The following is a 21,171-nucleotide window of genomic DNA, read 5'->3' on the forward strand; positions in this document are numbered from 1 at the left end:
CCAAGGTGAGATTTAATATAGTATGATCACCTCCATGATAGACTCTGCTGTGAGCAGCCAGTCAGTTGAAAGGGCGTTTCCTTGGGGGTGTGGCCTCCATCAAACATAAGCGGACTCTTCAGTAAAGCCCGTGGTTTTGCTCCCTTTGAATCCTGCAGCTGGCTCCTGTTCTGAACTTTTGTTCTTGGGACTTCAGCTAGCAGCTTACCTGCCATCTTGCCTGCCAATTTTGGGATTTGTTGGTCTTCGAAGCCTATGAGCCAGAGCCCTTCTGTCTGACCTGGTGATCTTGGGTTCAGTAGTCACTGCAGCTATGTGAATCAGGAGAAGCCTCCAGCCTGATCCACTGACTTGGGACATTCCAGCCTCTACAACCACACGAGCCATTTCCTTGATATAAATCTCTCTCTCTATATATATATTTATGGAGCCCTGGTGGTGCAGTGGTTAAGAGGTACAGTGTGCTACAACTGCTAACCAAAAGGTCAGTAGTTCGAATCCACCAGCCGCTCCTTGGAAACCCTATGGAGCAGTTCTACTCTGTCTCATAGGGTTGCTATGAGTCAGAATCGACTCGAGGGCAACAGGAATATATATTTATACGTTTTACTGGTTTTGCTTCTCTAGAGAACACAGCCAAAGACAATCAATTATACCTCAATAAAACTATTCAAACAGAAAATCTCAACATAATGTCCAATGTTTGTCATTCATCCCGGCTTTAGTGTCTCTGACAGTTTCTCAACCCAACATGAAGGGAAGTTTGTTGATACCTGATAATGTGTAATCATGTACTGCCTTACAGGGTGGTTAATTGATCCATAAACAGTAACTGAGTTTCTCTCATTAACTTATAAAATTGTCAAGGTCAGGCCTCACACCTTATACTTTTCTTGTATCCCTCTGCAGTGACCAGTGCAGTGAAAGACTCAGAAAAGTTTAACATAAACCTTTTGATTAACCAAGTGACTGTCACACTCTTTGACAGATTGGAGGTGTGGGGAGGCAGGGACTCAAGACAGAAATTGAAAAATGATCTTTGCCTATTTTTATTCTTTTTCTTTTCTGGAATATAGCATAGAGTACGTGGTGGGGGTGGGGGACATAGCACAAACACCCACCCAAGGCACCAACAGTATTCTTTGTGCTACAAAAATCTTATATATAAACACAGCGTTACCTATTCCAGAGTTAAATTAGAGAGCTGTGGGTTGAAGGCTTATGAGGACATTCCAAGATGAAGGGACTGCCATATTGTAGTTTGGCTTCATTTCAATCCTTTGCCCTCTTAATTTTGACTAAAAAGGTGATACTGATCAGAGGAGGAAGGAAGAGCTCAAGGGGAGCTTGATAAATAGCAGTGTCCTTTAACTAAATGCTACAATGAGCAGGATGTTCCCATTGTTAATATAATCACATTTTCTCCCCACATTCCCCTAAAAGGGTGGCAGCAAGGTCTTGACTTGCTGGAACCTGCAGCAAAAGTAAAAGAAAGAGATGAAAATAGAATTACCACGAGAACCCGGGGACCTGCTTTTCTGGGGAAAGAAAAAGTCTAATATTATTGGGTAGAGTGGTGGGAAAAGTTGATTATTTTTGATTTCCGCCGCAGGAACTCTTCGCTGCCCATAGAAATACGCCTGTTGTAGCTAAGTATATTGCCCTGGCTTTTACTTTTGTAGAGTATGTAAGTATAGGTGATGACAAAGAACATCCAGTAACAGTGCATGACTACACGGGACACCAAGCCAAACCAGCGCATCATTCTGACCATCTCAATGCTGGAATTGGTGTTGGTGAGGACTTGTATCACAATGTTCATAGCTTCATAGAAAATTATCCAGATGATGTAGATCACCATGCCCCTGAGCCTCTGAGCATACACTGAGTACAGGAGGAGGAAGCTGATGACAAGGGTGATGGAAGAAATGAAGACGACAATTTTAAAACTCCAGCACATGATGTATTCCCTTATAGTTTCTATACCCTGGTCCTGTGATTTGATCTCAGTGCAATTGCCACTCTGTATGTGCTTTTCTTCAAAGATGAGGTACATGCTAGTGGCAATGATGGTAAAGGCCCCTGACAACACGGTGCCCATCTTGGCGCTCATCCCACACCAACGCTTCTCTTTCATGCTCAGACTTCCTGTGAAGACAGACAACATGAGGGAGTGTTCTGTTTAAAAGGGATTGGTAGAGATTGGGGAGGAGGGAGGAAGCAATCCAGTGTTGGTGGCTGTAAACGGATAAATTAGAGCAGTTATTCTCAACTCTGGCTTCAGGCCATCCCAGGTCAGCATTCTCTGGGTAGGACCCAAGCATGAGCACTTCTCAAAACTTCCTAGTGATTTTCACATGCAGATATGTTGAAAAACACCGAGTTTAAAAAGGTGTTTACATTCTGCTCTTACCTCTTCTGTCGGTGTCTTGGGCAAACAAGGCTGCCTCCTAATGGTGGAAATTAACTGCATTTGCCTAGACCTTGAACGCAGGTGTCTCAGGAAAAAAATCAGGGCAGCACAGTAACCCTGCTGGGCTGAGCAGTTGGTGAAAACTTAAGAAGTTAGAAAAAAACAACTTAAGAAATTAGAGGAGAAAAATGAACAAACCAACAAGAAGATCAACAATGACAAAAAAAAAAAAAAGGAGAAAATAAATAAAACCAAAAACCCAAACCCGTTGCTGTTAAGTTGATTCTGACTCATGACAACCCCATATGTTTCAGAGTAGAACGTGCTCCGTCAGGTTTTTGATGACTGTAATCTTATGGAAGTAGATTGCCATGCCTTTCTTCTGCAGTGCTGCTGGGTGGATTTGAATTGCCAACCTTTTGGTTAGTAGCTGAGCACAAACTATCTGCACTACCCAAAAAAAAGGACCTGGGAAAATAAATAGAAGAGTAGAAATCAATGAAACAGGAAATAAAGAGGGGTTTCTGATAGGTTTGGTTATTTGGGCCAACTTGCTGCTAAATACAATAAGAAAATGCTGGATAAAGTATTTTTATAAATCTTCTTAAAAGTCCAGAAGTGCTGACTAGGCGGAAGGAAGGAGGCCAAAATCTATAGGCATACAGGAACTGGGAGAGGTAAGCAAGCATGGAAGCTAATTTTGCCCTTAAGGCATTTGCACATCTGGGCAAACTTGAGTTTCATTATGACAGCCCTGCAGGGCAAGGAGAATAAAAATCAAAGCCCAGGGTCCACCAAAGTGGGTCTATTAGGAGGCTTTCCCTATATTAATCATAGCTGCCCAAAGAGTGTAATGTTAGGATAAAGGTGGGTCAGAAGTAAACCTGGCCCTCCTCTTTCTTCCAGGAGTTATTCCTATGCTGAGCAGATAGGAAGAAAACCCTTCCTGAGGCATTGTAACCATAAGCTGGCCTTTTTGTGTATTTGTAGTTCAAGTTACGTGAAGTATTTCAAAAAACTTTTAAGTCATAAATGTAGTTTAAAGAAATAGTGAACTGGAAGTGTCCTTAGGTGCCTGGCAGAAGCAAACTCAGATTCTTTCTGACTAAATGCACCTTTATGCTAGTCCTTAAAGAATCTCCATCAGCAATGTTTCAGGGACAATGATCCGAGCACGGTAAAAAATAACTAAGCACACAAGGAGCAAGGCACTGTGAACCAGCAAAAAGAACTGATAACAGAAACAGGATTGTGAAAACATCAGATTATAAAACAATTATGATTACATTTAAATAAATAAATGTAAATATATGTAGAAACAAAAAACCATCGAAAATAACCCAAAAGATTTGAAAGAGAGCTAGAGGTGAAGATTTCAATACCTGAAATGAAAAATTCAGTGAACCTGTTTAATAGTAGACATGTTTGAAGAGAGAAAGAGTTAACCAGAAGATAAGTCAGGATAAGTTATCCAGAATGTAGCACAAAGAGACAAAAAGATGGAAAATATGGACAAGAAGTTAGGACATGTGAAGGATAAAATTGGATAGTTTGACATACATTTAATCAGAGAAAGAGAATATGGGAAAGCATATTTGAAGAGATAACAGCTGCAGATTTGTACAACTGAAGAAAGATAATCAATTCACAGATTCAAGAAATTTAACTGATCATTAGTAGGGTAAATAAGACGAAATTACACCTAGACATATGGTAGTGAAACTGCTGAACACCAAATACTAAAAGAAAACCTCAAAAGCATCCAAGGGTGTCATAGATTGAATTATGTCACCCCCCCTCCCCCCACTCCAAGTTGTATATCAACTTGATTAGGCCATGATTCCCAGTATTCTGTGGTTGTCCTCCATTTTGTGATTGTAATTTTATGTTGAGAGGATTAGGGTGGGATTGTAACAACACCCTTACTCAGGTCACCTCCCTGATCCAAGGTAAAGGGAGTTTCCCTGGGTTGTGGCCTGCACCAGCTTTTATCTCTCAAGAGATAAAAGGACAGGGAAGCAAGCAGAGAATAGGGAATATCTCATACTAACAAGAAAGTGCACCAGGAGCAGAGCACATCCTTTGGATACACGGGGTCCCTGCACCTGAGAAGCTTCTTGACCAGGGGAAGATCGAGTACAAGGACCTTCCTCCAGAGCCGACAGAGAGAGAAAGCCTTCCCCTGGAGCTGACGTTCTGAATTTGGACTTGTAACCTACTAGACTGTGAACCCAAACCAAACCCGTTGCTGTCAAGTCGATTCTCACTCATAGTGACCCTATAGAACAGGGTAGAACTGCCTCATAGAGTTTCAAAGGAGCGCCTGGCAGATTTGAACTGCCAACCCTTTGGTTAGCAGCCGAAGCACTTAACCACTACGCCACCAGGGTTTCCACTAGACTGTGAGAAAATAAATTTCTCTTTGTTAAAGCCATCCACTTGTGGTATTTTTGGTATGGCAGCACTAGATGACTAAGACAAAGGGAAAAAGATAGATTTTAGGCTTATGAAAGAAACAAAAATCCAATGGAATTATATTTTCTTTCTTTTTTTATTGTGTTTTAGGTGAAAGCTTATAGAGCAAATTAATTTCTCATTAAACAGTTAATACACAAATTGTTTTAAAGAAATTGGTTGCCAGCCCCACAATGTGTCAACATCCCCCCTTCTCCAACCTAGTTTCCCTGTTTACATTCGTTCAGTTTTCCTGTCCCTTCCTGCCTTCTTGTCTTTGCCTTTGGGCTGGTGTGCCCATTAGTCTTGTATACATGATTGAACTACCAAGCATGTTGCTCACACGTATTTTTTTTGGCCCTATAGACCTGTCTAATCTTTGGCTGAAGGATAAACCTCAGGAATGACTTCAGTACTAAGTTAAAAAGAGGTCCGGGGCCATACTGTCGGGGTTTCTCCAGTCTTTTACAGACCAGCAAACCTGGTCTTTGTGTGTGTGTGTGTGTGTGTGTGTGTGTATGAATTTGAATTTTGTTCTACATTTTTCTCCCACTCTGTCCAGGACCCTCTGCTGTGATCCCTGCCAGAGCACCGTGTGGTGGTGAACAGGCATCTAAATAAAAGAATAAACGTAGGCCATGCATGTACTAATGATGTCTGTTTTTTATAATATAGGATTATGAGTAATCTAATTCAGTATACCTGAATTCTCTAGGAAAAACCAAGTGGAAAAAGACATGTAGTTTCATACCAGTGGTCCCTGTGGCATAATTGGAAGACAACAGGTATCTTCTTTCTATTCCCTAAAATCTCACAAAAATTTTGCGTTCTCGTTGGTCTATCTCTGGCAAAAACTGTTGTCTCCCAACACCCATTTTCCCCTTCTTCCTTTTCATAATAGGTCCTTCCAACTTTTAGTTGGACACATTACATTTCCCAGCTAACAACTACATTTTCCAGTCCCTTGCATGTTCGTGTGGTCATGCGACTTAGTCCTGAACATTGGATGTGAGTGGAAGTGATGTGTGCCACTTTACAATCTTACACATAAAAGGATTAGGAGTGCTCTCATTTGTCCTTCTTCTCATTCCCAATTATTGGCAATGATCAGAACCAAACTTTGACCCAGACTTGGAAGCCCTTGCTGAATAAGGTAGAGTACCCTATTGGCCAGTGATCACAGTATCTTAAGAGAGAAATAAACTGCTATCATAAATAAGCCACTGTCTTTTGGGGTTTCTTTTTTAAAAAAAACTTTTTTTGGCTGCTTATGTACAACCAACCACTTCATGGGATCTGGTTTCTTGGTTTGGGGGTTTAGGGTAATGGTTTCATGGGAATTCCCTGTTAATTGGCCTACAGTAGCGTTTAGTGCTTCTGTTCTATCTCCTAGTTTATTGTGTCCTGCCCGGGGTCTTAAAAGCTTGCAAGTAGCCATCCAAGGTACAACAATTGGTTTCTATTCACCTGGAGCAAGAGAGGAAGAAGGAGAGTCAAGAATAAGAGGAAGAAATGGAATGTGTGGCTAATTGCTTCCATGAACAACTCCCTCCTTTGCCATGAGACCAGAAGAACTGGACAGTGCCCAGCTACCATTACTGAAGTGTTTTGATTAAAAATTCTATAGAAGAACTCTGATTGTCTTAGTTATCTAGTGCTGCTGTAACAGAAATACCACAAATGGATGGCTTTAACAAAAAGAAATTTATTCTCTCATAGTCTGGGAGGCTGGAAGTCCAAATTCAGGATGCCAGCTCCAGGGAAAGCCTTTATCTCCCTGTTGGCTCTGGGGGAAGGTCCTTGTCATCAATCTTCCCCTGGTCTAGGAGCTTCGGAGCTCAGGAACCCAGATCCAAAGGACGAGCTTGCTCCCAACTCTTCTTTCTTGGTGGTAGGAGGTCCCCCTGTATCTCTGCTCACTTCTCTTTTTTATATCTCAAAAGAGATTGACTCAAGATACAAAATAATATTGTAGATCGAGTCCTTCTTCATTAACATAACTGCCTCTAATCCTGCCTCATTAACATCATGGAGGTAGGATTTATAACACATAGGAAAATCACATCAGATCACAAAATGGTGGACAATTACACAATAATGAGAATCATGGCCTAGGTGAGTTGATACACATTTTTGAGGGTCACAATTCAATCCATAACACTGATCAAAAGGGAGAAAATGCAAAACAGAATTTCAAATTCTCACAGACTCTAGACTTTCTGGAGGCATGGAGGCTGAATGAGCCTCCAAAACTACTGCCCTGAGATAGTCTTTAAACCTTAAACCAAAAAAGCCCCTGAATCTTTTTTAACCCAAACAATAGTTTAGCTTAACTAGGAAGGAATGCTTGCTTTGAGCATTGTGCTCTTTGAAGAACTATTTATATGGGATCAAATTGACAACAGCAACTTGAAAGGTTAGATGGGAAGCTTAGGGGGCAGTGCATTTGTGTTAATGGGTGAGGAACAATTTGGAAAAGGAGAGTAAGAATGGTTAGACAACTTGAGAAATATAATCAGTGTCTCCCAGACATAGCAGGAGAAAAATGTAAAATGAAATCCAAATTCACAAAAAAGACCAGACTTACTAGTCTGACAGAGACCGAAGGAACCCCCAAGACTGTGGCCCCCAGACACCCTTCTGACTCAGAACTGAAGCCACTCCCAAAGTTCAACTTTCAGCCAAAGATTAGACTGGCCTATAAAACAAAGAATAATACACGTGAGGAATGTGCTTCTTAGATCAATCAAGTATACGAGCTCAAATGTACAACATCTGCCCAAAAGCAAAGACAAGAAGTCAGGAAAGGACAGCAAAACTGGATGAATGGAAACAGGGAACCTGGGGTGGAAAGGGGGAGAGTGCTGACACATTTTAGGGATTGTGACCAATGCCACAAAGCAATTCATGTATAAATTTTTGAGCGAGAAACTAATTTGCTCTGTAAACTTTTACCTAAAGCACACACACACACAAAGAATGTAATCAATGTCACTGAACTGTACATGTAGCAATTGTTGAATTGGTGTATGTTCTGCTGTGCATACTCTCAACGGTAACAACAACAAAAAATAAATTATAAAAACAAACAGAGGTGGGGCCAAGATGGTGGAGTAGTCAGATGCTTCCGGTGGTCCCTCTTACAACAAAGACCCGAGAAAACAAGTGAACCGATTATATATGACAATCTAGGAGCCCTGAATATCAAAGGCAAAGTTGAGGAATCAGACTAAGTGGTACGGGAGGGAGAGACAGTTCAGAAGCAGCGAGGAGTTGCCAGACCTGAGCCAGCAGGAACTGGCACCTTGCAGGCTGGATTGGCTAGCATTTGCAGTAAGGCAAGCAGTGCTGTTTGGAATGTGTTTTTCACATCAGCAGAGATCAAGCATCGGAGAATCTACTCAAGCCCCCGGAATCAGTGAAAAGTGGCACTTAATTGCCAAAAGATAAGTACATGCGTCTAACATACTGTGTGGATCAAAAAACACCCTGTTTGGGAAGACCTTCTCTCTCATTTACCTGCTGCCTCCCTGCTCTGCACTGGTCTTGGGCCGGCTTTAGCGTTTGTGGCTTCCCCTGGGTCAGCAGTAGGACTCATCATGTGCCCTGAGCCGTTCTCCCAGCCTTGGACAGGGAACAAATTAACAAACAGGAAAAAATAATCTGCCAGCTCCCCTAAGCCAGGAATTCAGGGCAGGCACAGCTCCTTTGTGCCTAGGCACAGGCATAAGGGGTCCACAGACTTTGAATGCCTTTAACCCCTGCATAGACCCCTATGGGCCATTTCAACAGCATAGGCCCTCATTAGCCCAGTACAACAGGGTATATACCTGAAGCCTAACTTCACTGTTATCAGCTATATGGTGGAGTGGCAGATTTGTGATAGTTGACACCACTCTGTCCATTAAGCAGGGTCCTCACCTACCCACATCAGGGGCCTGAGGACTGGTGGCTCTACGCACGCCACCTAGCCACCTGTAACAGGGGTCTAAGAATAAGTGGTGCCTCCCAGTCCTTATAGCTAAAAGCATTGGGTGCCCATAGTCTGACTGTAAAACCCACCCACCTACACACTCTAGGGAACAGGGACACGCTTTCCTCCCAGACACTCAGGGCAGCTGTCAGCCCCCTGCCTTGCTCATCGCATGACCCTCTATTGCAGCCAGATGCCTGTGCCTACACGAATCACCCCTGCTCATCTAAGACTGTAGGTGAGAGCGTGCACCACACACTTGGTAACTGACTACCTGGACACCTGAGCCAAATCCATACAAGAAAAGAAAATGGATTCTTGGGCTCACATACCTAGTAACAGATTTAACCACCTGGTGACAGGATGTTAGAGCTTCAAAGGTGCCAATCATCAAACTAACTCACACGAGCAGCCTATTTAGGCATATCAAAACAAGAAGCTCAGACACAGAAAGAAAACATAAGATAAATATAATAACTTATTGATGGCTTGAAGACAACAGTCAATACCAAATCACATAAAGAGGCAGACCATGATGGCCTCAGCAACCTCCCAAAACAAAGAATCAAGAAATCTTCCGGAGGAAGAGAACTTCTTGGAATTAGTGGAAGTAGAATACAAAAGATTAAAATCCAGAACTCTTCAAGAGATCAGGAAGTAGATCAGGCAAAACACAGAACAAGCCAAGGAACATAGACAAAGCAATAGAGGAACTTAGGAAGATTATAGAAGAGCACAATGACAAATTTAACAGGCTGCAAGAATCCATAAACAGACAAATAGAAATCCAGAAGATTAAAAATAAAATATCAGAATTAGACAACTCAAAAGAAAGTCATAGGAGCAGAACTGAGGTACTGGAAGTCAGAATTAGTGAGATTGAAGATAAAGCACTTGACACAAACTTATTTGAGGAAAAATCAGATAAAAGAATTAAAAAAAAAATGAAGAAACCCTAAGAATTATATGGGACTCTATCAAGAGGAATAACCTACGAGTGATTGGAGGATCAGAGCAGCAGTGATAACAGAAAATACAGAGAGAATTGTTGAAGATTCGTTGACAGAAAACTTCCCTGATATTTTGAAAGAAGAAAAGATATCTATCCAAGGTGCTCATTGAACCCCACACAAGGTAGACCCCAAAAGAAAGTCACCAGGACATATTATAATCAAACTTGCCAAAACCAAAGATAAACAGAGAATTTTAAGAGCGGCTAGGGATACACAAAAGAAAGAAAAGGGATACACAAAAAGTCACCTACAAAGGAAGGTCAATAAGACTAAACTCAGACTACTCAGCAGAAACCATGCAGGCAAGAAGGCAATGGGATGACATATATAAAGCTTTGAAGGAAAAAAATTTCCAGGCAAGAATTACATATCCAGCAAAACTGTCTCTGAAATGTGATGGCAAAATTAGGACATTTCCAGATAAACAGTTTAGGGAATTTGCAAAAACCAAACCAAAACTACAAGAAATACTAAAGGGAGTCCTTCGGTTAGAAAATCAATAACATCAGATAACAACCGAAGACTAGAACACAGGACAGAGCAACCAGATATAAACCCAGATACGGAAGTCACAAAACTAAATCAAAGCTAAAACTCTGAAAATAGGGACTAAAAAATGTAGCCATAGATCTATCATATGGAGAGGAACTCAAGGCAATATAAAGGAATAAAAGATTTGTTTAAACTTAGACTAATAGGGGTAAATATTAAGGTAACTACAAAGGAAACTAACAATCCTACACATCAAAATAAAAAACAAAGACTCAGCAAATACAAAATCAACAACAATGAAAATACATAAAGAAAAATGACCCAGCACAGAAAATTAAGTGGAACAAAGAAACTGTCAACAACACACACACACACAAAAGACATCAAAATAACAGCATTAAACTCATACCTATCCATAATTACACTGAATATAAATGGACTAAATGCACCAACAGAGTGGCAGAATGGATTTAAAAAAACACCATTTGTCTACATGCTGCCTACAAGAGACACACCTTAGACTTAAAGACACAAACAAAATCAAACTCCAAGGGTGGAAAAAAATATATCAAGCAAACAACCATCAAAAAACAGCAGGAGTGGCAACACTAATCTCTGACAAAACAGACTTTAAAGTAAAATCCACCACAAAGGATAAGGAAGAACACTATATAATGATAAAAGGATTTTGCCAAGGAGGACAAAACCATAATAAATACTTAGGCATCCAATGACAGGGCTCCAAAATATATAAAACAAACTCTAACGGCATTGAAAAGGGAGACAGACAGCTCCACAATAATACCAGGAGACTTTTACACACCAGTTTCGGTGAAGGGACAGAACATCCAAAAACAAGTGCAATGAAAACACAGAAGATCTAAATGCCACAATCAACCAACTTGATCTCATAGACATATACAGAACACTCTACCCAATAGCAGCCAAGTATAGTTTCTTTTCCAAAGCACATGGAACATTCTCCAGAGTAGACCACATAGTAGGCCATAAAACAAGCCTTAACAGAATCCAAAGCATCAAAATATTACAAAGCATCTTTTCGAACCATAAAGCCATAACAGGAGAAATCAAAAACAGAAAAAGCAAAGCAAAAAAAAATCAAACATCTGGAAACTGAACAACACCTTGCTCAAAAACTACTGAGTTATAGAAGAAATTAAGGATGGAATAAACAAATACACAGAATCAAATGAGAATGAAAACACATCCTACCAGAACCTTTGGGGCACAGCAAAAGCAGTGCTCAGAGGTCAATTTATAGCAATAAGTGCACAAATACAAAAAAAAGGGCCCAAATCAAAACATTAACCCTACAACTCGAACAAATAGAGAGCAGCAATAGAAGCCCTTGGGCACCAGAAGAAAGCAAATAATAAAAATTGGAGCAGAATTAAATGAAACAGAAAATAGAAAAACAACTGAAAGAATTAACATGACCCAAATCTGGTTCTTTGAGAAGTCAACAAAAGTGATAAACCATTGGCCAAATTGGCAAAAGAAAAACAGGAGAGGAAGCAAATAACCTGAATAAGAAATGACATGGGCAATGATATCATAATAGACCCAACTGAAATTAAAAGAATCATAATAGAATACCATGAAAAACTGTACTCTAACAAATTCGAAAACTTAGAGAAAATGGACAAATTTCTAGAATCACATTACCTACTTAAACTAACACAAACAGGTAGAACAACTAAATAAACCTATAACAAAATAAGAGATCGAAAAGCTAATTTAAAAACTCACCCCCCCCCAGAAAAAAACCTGGTCCTGACAGTTTCACTGGAGAGTTCTACCAAACTGTCAGAAGAGTTAACACCATTACTACTAAAGATATTTCACAGCATAGAAAAGCATGGATACTCCCAAACTCATTCTATGAAGCCAGCATAACCCTGATATCAAAACCAGGTAAAGACACCACAAAAAAAAGAAAATTACAGGTCAATATCCCTCATGAACATGGATGCAAAAGCCCTCAACAAAATTCTAGCCAATAGAATTCAACAACATATCAAAAAAATAATTCACCATTACCAAGTGGGATTCATATCAGGTATGCAGGGATGGTTCAACATTAGAAAAACAATCAACGTAACCCATCACCTAAATACAACAAAAGACAAGAACCACATGATCTTATCAATTGATACAGAAAAGGCATTTGACAAAGTCCAACACACATTCATGATAAAAACTCTTAGCAAAATAATAGAAGGGACATTCCTCAACATAATAAAGGGCATTTATACAAAGCCAACAGCCAACATCATTGTAAATGGAGAGTGTCTGAAAGCGTTCCCCTTGAGAACGGGAATCAGACAAGGATGCCCTTTATCACCACTCTTATTCAACATTGTGCTGGAGGTCCTAGCCAGAGCAATTAGGCTAGAAAAAGAAATAAAATCCTTCCAAATTTGTAAGGAAGAAGTAAAAGTATCTGTATTTGCAGATGATATGATCTTATACACAGAAAACCCTAAAGAATCCACAAGAAAACTACTGGAACTGATAGAAGATTTCAGCAAAGTATCAGGATACAAGATAAATATGCAAAAATGAGTTGGATTCCTCTACACCAACAAAGAGAACTTCAAAGGGGAAATCACCAAATCAATACCATTTATGATAGCCTCCAAGAAGATAACGTAGTTAGGAATAAATCTAACCAGAGACATAAAAGACCTATACAAAGAAAACTACAAGACCCTACTGCAAGAAACCAAAAGAGACCTATATAAGCGGAAAAACATACCTTGCTCATGGATAGGAAGACTCAACACTGTGAAAATATCTATTCTACCCAAAGTGATATACAGATACAAAGCAATCGTGATCCAAATTCCAATGGCATTTTTTAATGAGATGGAGAAACAAATCACCAACTTCATATAGTAAGGGCCTCCCCTGGATAAGTAAAGCCTTACTGAAGAAGAGCAATGTGGGAGAGCTCACACTACTTGATTTTAGAACCTATTATACTACCACGTTAGTCAAAACAGTCTGGTACTGGCACAACAATAGATACATAGATCAATGGAACAGAATTGAGAATCTGGACGCAAACTCATCCATCTATGAACAATTGGGGAGAAGACGGTGTGTTTATCAAATGGTGCTGGCATAACTGGATATCCATCTGCAAAAAAATTAAACAAAACCCATACCTCACACCATGCACAAAAACAAACTCTAAGTGGATCAAAGACCTAAATATAAAATCTAAAACGATAAAGATCGTGGAAGAAAAAAATAGGGACAATGCTACGAGCCCTAATACATGGCATAAACAGTATACAAAACATTACTAACAATGCACAAACACCTGAAGAGAAACTAGACAACTGGGAGCTCCTAAAAATCAAACACTTACACTCATCAAAAGACTTCATCAAAAGAGTAAAAAGACAACCTACAGACTGGGAAAAAAATTTTGGCTACAACAAATCTGATCAGCATCTAATCTCTAAAATCCATAAGACACTGCAAAACCTTAACAACAAAAAGACAAATAACCCAATTAAAAAATGGGCAAAGGATATGAACAGGCATTTCACCAAAGAAGACATGAGGTAATGCTCACGACCATTAGCTTTTAGAGAAACGCAAATCAAAACTACAATGAGATACCATCTCGTCCCAACGATGCGAGCATTAATCCAAAAAACACAAAATAATAAATGTTGGAGAGGTTGTGGAAAGACTGGAACGCTTATACACTGCTGTGGGAACGTAAGAAATCAATTTGGTGTTTCCTCAAAAAGCTAGAAATAGAAGTACCATAAGACCCAGCAATCCCACTCCTTGGAATATATCCTAGAGAAATAAGAGCCATCACATGAATAGATATATGCACACCCATGTTCATTGCAGCACTGTTCACAATAGCAAAAGGATGGAAACAACCTAGGTCCCCATCAACAGATGAATGGATAAACGAATAATGGTATATTCACACAGTGGATTACCATGCAATGATGAAGAACAACGATGAATCTGTGAAACATTTCATAACATGGATGAATTTGGAAGGCATTATGCTGAGTGAAATTAGTCGCAAAAGGACAAATGCTGTATGAGACCACTATTATAAGAACTCAAGAAAATGTTTAAACACAGAAGAAAACATTCTTTGATGGTTATGAGGTTGGGGAGGGAGGGAGAAGGGTATTCACTAACTAGATAAGTAGGTAAGAATTATCTTAGGTGAAGGAAAGGACAACAAACAATACAGGGGAAGTCAGCACCACTGGACTAAACCAAAACCTAAGAAGTTTCCCGAATACACCCAAACACTTTGAGGGACAGAGTAGAATGGGTGGGGGTCTGGGGACCATGGTTTCAGGGGACATCTAGGTCAATTGGCATAACAAGTTTTATTCAGAAAACATTCTGCATCCCACTATGGCGAGTGGCATCTGGGGTCTGAAAAGCTAGCAAGTGGCCATCTAAGGTATATCAATTGGTCCCAACTCACTGGAGCAAAGGCGAAGGAAGAACACTAAAGACCCAAGGAAAATATTAGACCAAGAGACAGAGAGGGCCACATAAACCGAAGACTCCATCAGCCTAAGACCAGAAGAACTACCATCAATGGCTGCCCTGACAGGGAACACAACAGAGAGTCACTGATGGAGCAGGAGAAAAGTGGGGGTGCAGAACTCAAATTCTAGTTAAAAAGACCAGAGTTTATGGTCTGACTGAGATTGGAGGGACACTAGAAGACATGGCCCCCAGAATCTCTGTTAGCCCAGAACTGAAACCATTCCTGAAGCCAACTCTTCAGACAAACATTAGACTGAACTATAAGGATAAAATGATACTCGTGAAGAGAATGCTTCTTAGCTCAAGTAGATACATGAGACTAAATGGGCAGCTCCTGTCTGGAGGCAAGATGAGAAGGCAAAATGGGACAGGAGCTGGCTGAATGGACAGTGGAAATCCAGGGTGGAAAGAAGGAATGTGCTGTCACATTATAGGGAGAGCAACTAGGTCATATAACACTGTGTGTATAAATTTTTGTATGAGAAACTAACATGAACGGTAAACTTTCACTTAAAGCACAACAGAAAAAACAAGAAAAGAAACAAGCCTCTCCTCCCCTTAAATATATTTCCCGATAGTTCTAGAGGGTAGAAGTCAAAAAGTAAGATGTCAGCTGGGCCATGCTCCTCCAAAGCCTCCAGGAAAGAATATTTCCTTGCTTTTTCTAGCTTCTGGTGATTGCCGGCAATCCTTGGTATTCCTTGGCTTGTGGCAGCATAACTCCAATCCCTGCCTCCATTTTCACATAACATTTTTCCCTGAGTCTCCTCTGTGTCTTTGTTTCTCCAAATCTCTCTCCTTAAAAGGACACCAATGATTGGATTGAGGACTCACCCTAATCCAGTATGACCTCATCTTAATTTGAATAAATCTGCAAAGATCCCATTTCCAAATAAGGTCCCCTTCACAGGTTCTGGGTGGACATGAATTTCTGGGAGATGCTATTCAACCCAGTACAACATAATAATCATCGTAATGGCCAGGAAAGAGGACGTTAAAAGTTAAGGATGTTAAGTAGTTTTGCCTAAGGCTGTGCATGTGGTCGGTGGCAAAATCAGGATGTGAACTCACATCTGTCTAGCTTAAAAATCAATCTTAATACTTGTTAGGGATTGAAGCGTTCCCTCAAAAATAGGTGTTGTAAATCCTAACCCCTATACCTCTGGTTATAATCCCATTTGGGAATGGATTTTCTTTGTGATGTTAAGGAAGCCGTAGTAGTGTAGGGTGTGTCTTCAGTCAATATCTTTTGAGATCTAAAAGGAGCAGACTAAGCAAGCAGAGATGGGGGAAGACAGATGCCATGCCACATGAAGATCACCAAGGAATCAAGAACAGAAGACGAAAAGAGACAAAGCCCTTCTCCCAGGACCAATAGAGAGAGAAAGCCTTCCCCTATAACCGGCACCCTGAATTTGGACTTCTAGCCTCTCAGACTGTGAGAAAATAAATTTGTTGGCTACTGTAACAGAAGTGCTCACTTGTGGTATTTCTGTTATAGTAGCACTAGATAACTAAGACAAAACTCACTTGTACTTTATCTGCCCCAGAGATCTGTGAGATCCCTGAGCCCAGAGCTTCGATCGCAGCTCATACCACAGGGGCTTGCCTGGAGCAGACTCTTGAAAAATATTGGCTGTTTACCACCACCACCTCTCAGTTTAATCATCTGACTTCAGTAATTCTTAGGGCCATTATGTTCTTCTTCCTTTTCTCCTTTCCCGTAGTTTTTCTCCTTTCTTCCCTTCCCTCTCTTTCTTCATTCCCACACAGCACAACTTCTAAGGCATATTCTTCTTTTTTTTACTTTTTTACACCTCCCATAACTCTTCAGTATGCCAGACTAGAGCTGAGCTCAACAGGGTCCTCTTCCCTCATTGATTCTACCAAGCCCATTCCCTTGGCTGTGGTTTTGCTGGATAATATATAGGGACAGTGGGAATTTTGTTTATCCATTCATGTGTGTCACTAATTAGATGTCAGAGAGTCATAGTTACTCCCGCTATTTACCCACACTTCATTGAATCTCTTCATTGGACAGAACTCACATCGTGTCTATACACATCCCAGGATTTTGTGATGAGAGTACATTCTTGGTTGCTCTAAGAGAAGGCAATGGTTTTTAAGCTGGGAAAGTGTTACACACCAGGAAGTGCAGGGAGCAAAAAATTGCAATATGGCGCTCAACCATATTTTGTTTAAACAGCACAATCTTTTCAAGAAATTTGAATTAAAATGCTTTTAGGCAGAGTAGACACTGTCCTCTTGCTACAGTCTCATCACTCCCTATTATCTTTATACTCCTTAATTTCACTCATTATTTTACTTGTCTGGCCCCAGAAGGCCTTGGAGCTTGAGACTCTTGCTTTGGAAGTCTCTTGATCTCATTTTGATGCAGCAAGTTTTCTGTAACATTAACATATTATTGCTAATAGTTTTCTGTATTCCTCTTTGTGACTTTTAAACCTTAGTATTGGCTAATTTTTTTTTTTTTTTTTTTCCTGTATGACCGAATCTCTCTCAAGTTATATACTGGGATCAAGAGGAAAAAAAAGTTTTTTTACGTGTAATTTTTATTGTGCTTTAAGTGAAAGTTTACAAATCAAGTCAGTCTCTCACACAAAAACTTATATACACCTTGCTACATACTCCCAGTTACTCTCCCCCTGATGAGACAGCCCGCTCTCTCCCTCCACTCTCCCTTTTCGTGTCCGTTTTGCCGGCTTCTAACCCCCTCGACCCTCTCATCTCCCCTCCAGGCAGGAGATGCCAACATAGTCTCAAGTGTCCCCCTGATCCAAGAAGCTCACTCCTCACCAGCATCCCTCTCCATTCCATTGTCTAGTCCAATCCATGTCTGAAGAGTTGGCTTTGGGAATAGTTCCTGTCCTGGGCCAACAGAAGGTTTGGGGGCCATCACCACTGAGGTCCTTCTAGTCTCAGTCAGACCATTAAGTCAAGCCTTTTTATGAGAATTTGGGATCTGCATCCCACTGCTCTCTTGCTCCCTCAGGGGTTCTCTGCTGTGTTCCTCTCAGGTCAGTCATTGGTTGTAGCCGGGCACCATCTAGTTCTTCTGGTCTCAGGCTGATGTAGTCTCTGGTTTATGTGGCCCTTTCTGTCTCTTGGGCTTGTAATTACCTTGTGTCCTTGGTGTTCTTTATTCTCCTTTGATCCAGGTGGGTTGAGACCAATTGATGCATCTTAGATGGCTGCTTGCTAGCGTTTAAGACCCCAGATGCCACTCTTCAAAGTGGAATGCAGAATGTTTTCTTAATAGATTTTATTATGCCAATTGACTTAGATGTCCCCTGAAACCATGGTCCCACACCCCTGCCCCTGCTACGCTGGTCTTCAAAGCATTCAGTTTATTCAGAAAACTTCTTTGCTTTTGGTTTAGTCCAGTTGTGCTGACCTCGCCTGTATTGTGTGTTGTCTTTCCCTTCACCTAAAGTAGTTCTTATCTACTATCTAATTAGTGAATACCTCTCTCTCTTCCTTCCTCCCTCCCTCCCTCCCTCATAACCATCAAAGAATATTTTCTTCTCTATTTAAACTATTTCTCGAGTCTTATAGTATTGCTCTTATACAATATCTGTCTTTTTGCAACGGACTAATTTCACTCAGCGTAATGCCTTCCAGGTTCCTCCACGTTATAAAATGTTTCACGGATTCCTCACTGTTCTTTATCAATGTGTAGTATTCCATCGTGTGAATATACCATAATTTATTTATCCATTCATCTGTTGATGGGCACCTTGGTTGCTTCCATCTTTTTGCTATTGTGAACAGTGCTTCAGTAAACATGGGTGTGCATATATCTGTTCGTGTAAAGGCTCTTATTTCTCTAGGATACATTGCAAGGAGTGGGATTGCTGGATAGTATGGTAGTTCTATTTCTAGCTTTTTAAGGACGCGCCAAATCAATTTCCAAAGTGGTTGTACCATTTTACATTCCCACCAGCAGTGTATAAGTGTTCCAGTCTCTCCACAGACTCTCCAACATTTATTATTTTGTGTTTTTTGAATTAATGCCAGCCTTGTTGGAATCAGATGAAATCTCACTGTAGTTTTGATTTGCGTTTTTCTAATGGCTAATGATCGTGAACATTTCCTCATGTGTCTGTTAGCTCCCTGAATGTCTTCTTTAGTGAAGTGTCTGTCCATATCTTTTGCTCATTTTTTAATTGGGTTATTTGTCTTTTTGCGGTTGAGTTTTTGCAGTATCATGTAGATTTTAGAGATCAGGCACTGATCGGAAATGTCATAGCTAAAAACTTTTCCCCAGTCTGTAGGTTGTCTTTTTACTCTTTCGGTGAAGTCTTTGGATGAGCATAGGTGTTTGATTTTTAGGAGCTCCCAGTTATGTAGTTTTTCTTCTGTATTCTTAATAATGTTTTGTATACTGTTTATGCCATGTAGTAGGGCTCCTAACATTGTCCCTATTTTTTCTTCCATGATATTTATTGTTTTAGATTTTATATTTAGGTCTTTGATCCATTTTGAGCACGTTTTTGTGGATGGAATGAGGTATGCGTCTTGTTTCATTTTTTTGCAGATGGATATCCAGTTATGCCAGCACCATTTGTTAAAAAGACTGTCTTTTCCCCATTTAACTGTTTTAGGGCCTTTGTCAAATATCAGCTGCTTATATGTGGATGGATTTATGTCTGGAATCTCAATTCTGTTCCATTGGTCTATGTATCTGTTGTTGTACCAGTACCAGGCTGTTTTGACTACTGTGGCGGCATAATAGCTTCTAAAATCAGGTAGAGTAAGGCCTCCCACTTTGTTCTTCTTTTTCAGTAATGCTTTACTTATTCAGGGCCTCTTTCTCTTCCATATGAAGTTGGTGATTTGTTTCTCCATTTCATTAAAGAAGGTCGTTGGAACTTGGATCGCAATTGCATTAGATGTATAGATCGCTTTTGGTAGAATAGACATTTTTATAATGTTAACTCTTCCTATCCATGAACAAGGTATGTTTTTCCACTTATGTAGGTCTCTTTTGGTTTCTTGCAAAAGTGTATTGTAGTTTTCTTTGTATAAGTCTTTTACATTTCTGGTAAGATTTATTCTCAATAGGAAATTTTGTTTAACTTGCAAATCAAAAGTATTTACTTGTCAAAACAACCTTGAAAAAGAGGAACAAAGTAGGCGGACTCACACTTCCTGATTTCAAAACATACTACAATGCTACAGTAATAAAAACAATGTTGTACTGGTATAAGGATAGACATCTAAACCAATGGAGTAGAATTGATAGTCTACGAATAAACTCATAATATATGGCAAATTGATTTTCTACAAAGTTGCAAAGTCCATTCAATGAGGAAAGAATAGTCTCTTCAACAGACAGTGTTGGGACAACTGGGCTTCCACATACAGAAGAATGAAGTTAGACCCCTACTTCACACCACACACAAAAATTAACTAAAAATGGATCCATGACCTAAATATAAGAGGTAAAATCATAAAACTCTTGGAAGAAAAGCTTCAGGACTTTGTTTTTGACAACAGATTCTTAAGTATGACACTAAAAGCATGAGCAACAAAAGAAAAAATAAATTGGACTTCATCAAAATTAAAAACTTTCATGCATCCAAGGACGTTATCAAGAAAGTGAAAAGACAACCTACAGAAGAGGAGAAAATATTTGGAAGCCATGAATCTAATAAAGGTTTAATACCCAGAATATATATATATATATACATATATATATATATAAACACCTACAACTCAACAACAAAAAGCAAACATTCCAATTAAAAAAATGGGCAAAGGACTTAAATATACATTTCTCCAGAAGATATACAAATGGACAATAAGCACATGAAAAAATGCTCAACATCACTGCCATTAGAAAAATGCAAACCAAAACCACAATGAGATACCACTTCGCATTCACTGGAATGGTTATTATTAAAAAAAACAGAAAATGACAAATGCTGATGAGGATGTGGACTAATTGGAACCCTCATCTATTGCTGGTGTGAATGTAAAACAATGCAGGCACTGTGGAAAACAGTCTGGTGGTTCCTAAAAAAGTTAAATTTAGAATTATCATATAATCCAGCAATTACACCCCTAGGTATTAATATATACCCCAAAGAATTGAAAGCAGGGGTCAAACAGTTACTTGTACACCAATGTTCATTGCAGCTATTCACAATAGCCAAAAAGTGGAAACAACCGTATCTATCAACAAATGAATGGATAAACAAAAATGTGATATGTACATACAACAGAATATTATT

General features: G+C 39.8%; 1 protein-coding gene across 1 annotated transcript; it reads right to left on the reverse strand.

Annotated features, from left to right (window-relative positions):
• Positions 1–1,561: 1,561 nt before the first annotated feature.
• Positions 1,562–2,137, reverse strand: TMEM217 (transmembrane protein 217). The gene has a single exon (XM_049871897.1). It carries the CDS (start codon positions 2,135–2,137, stop codon positions 1,562–1,564), a length of 576 nt encoding a protein of 191 aa, XP_049727854.1.
• Positions 2,138–21,171: the final 19,034 nt, after the last annotated feature.

This window comes from Elephas maximus, chromosome 1, assembly GCF_024166365.1.
Source record: "Elephas maximus indicus isolate mEleMax1 chromosome 1, mEleMax1 primary haplotype, whole genome shotgun sequence".
In the NCBI taxonomy this organism is placed as follows: Eukaryota; Metazoa; Chordata; class Mammalia; order Proboscidea; family Elephantidae; genus Elephas; species Elephas maximus.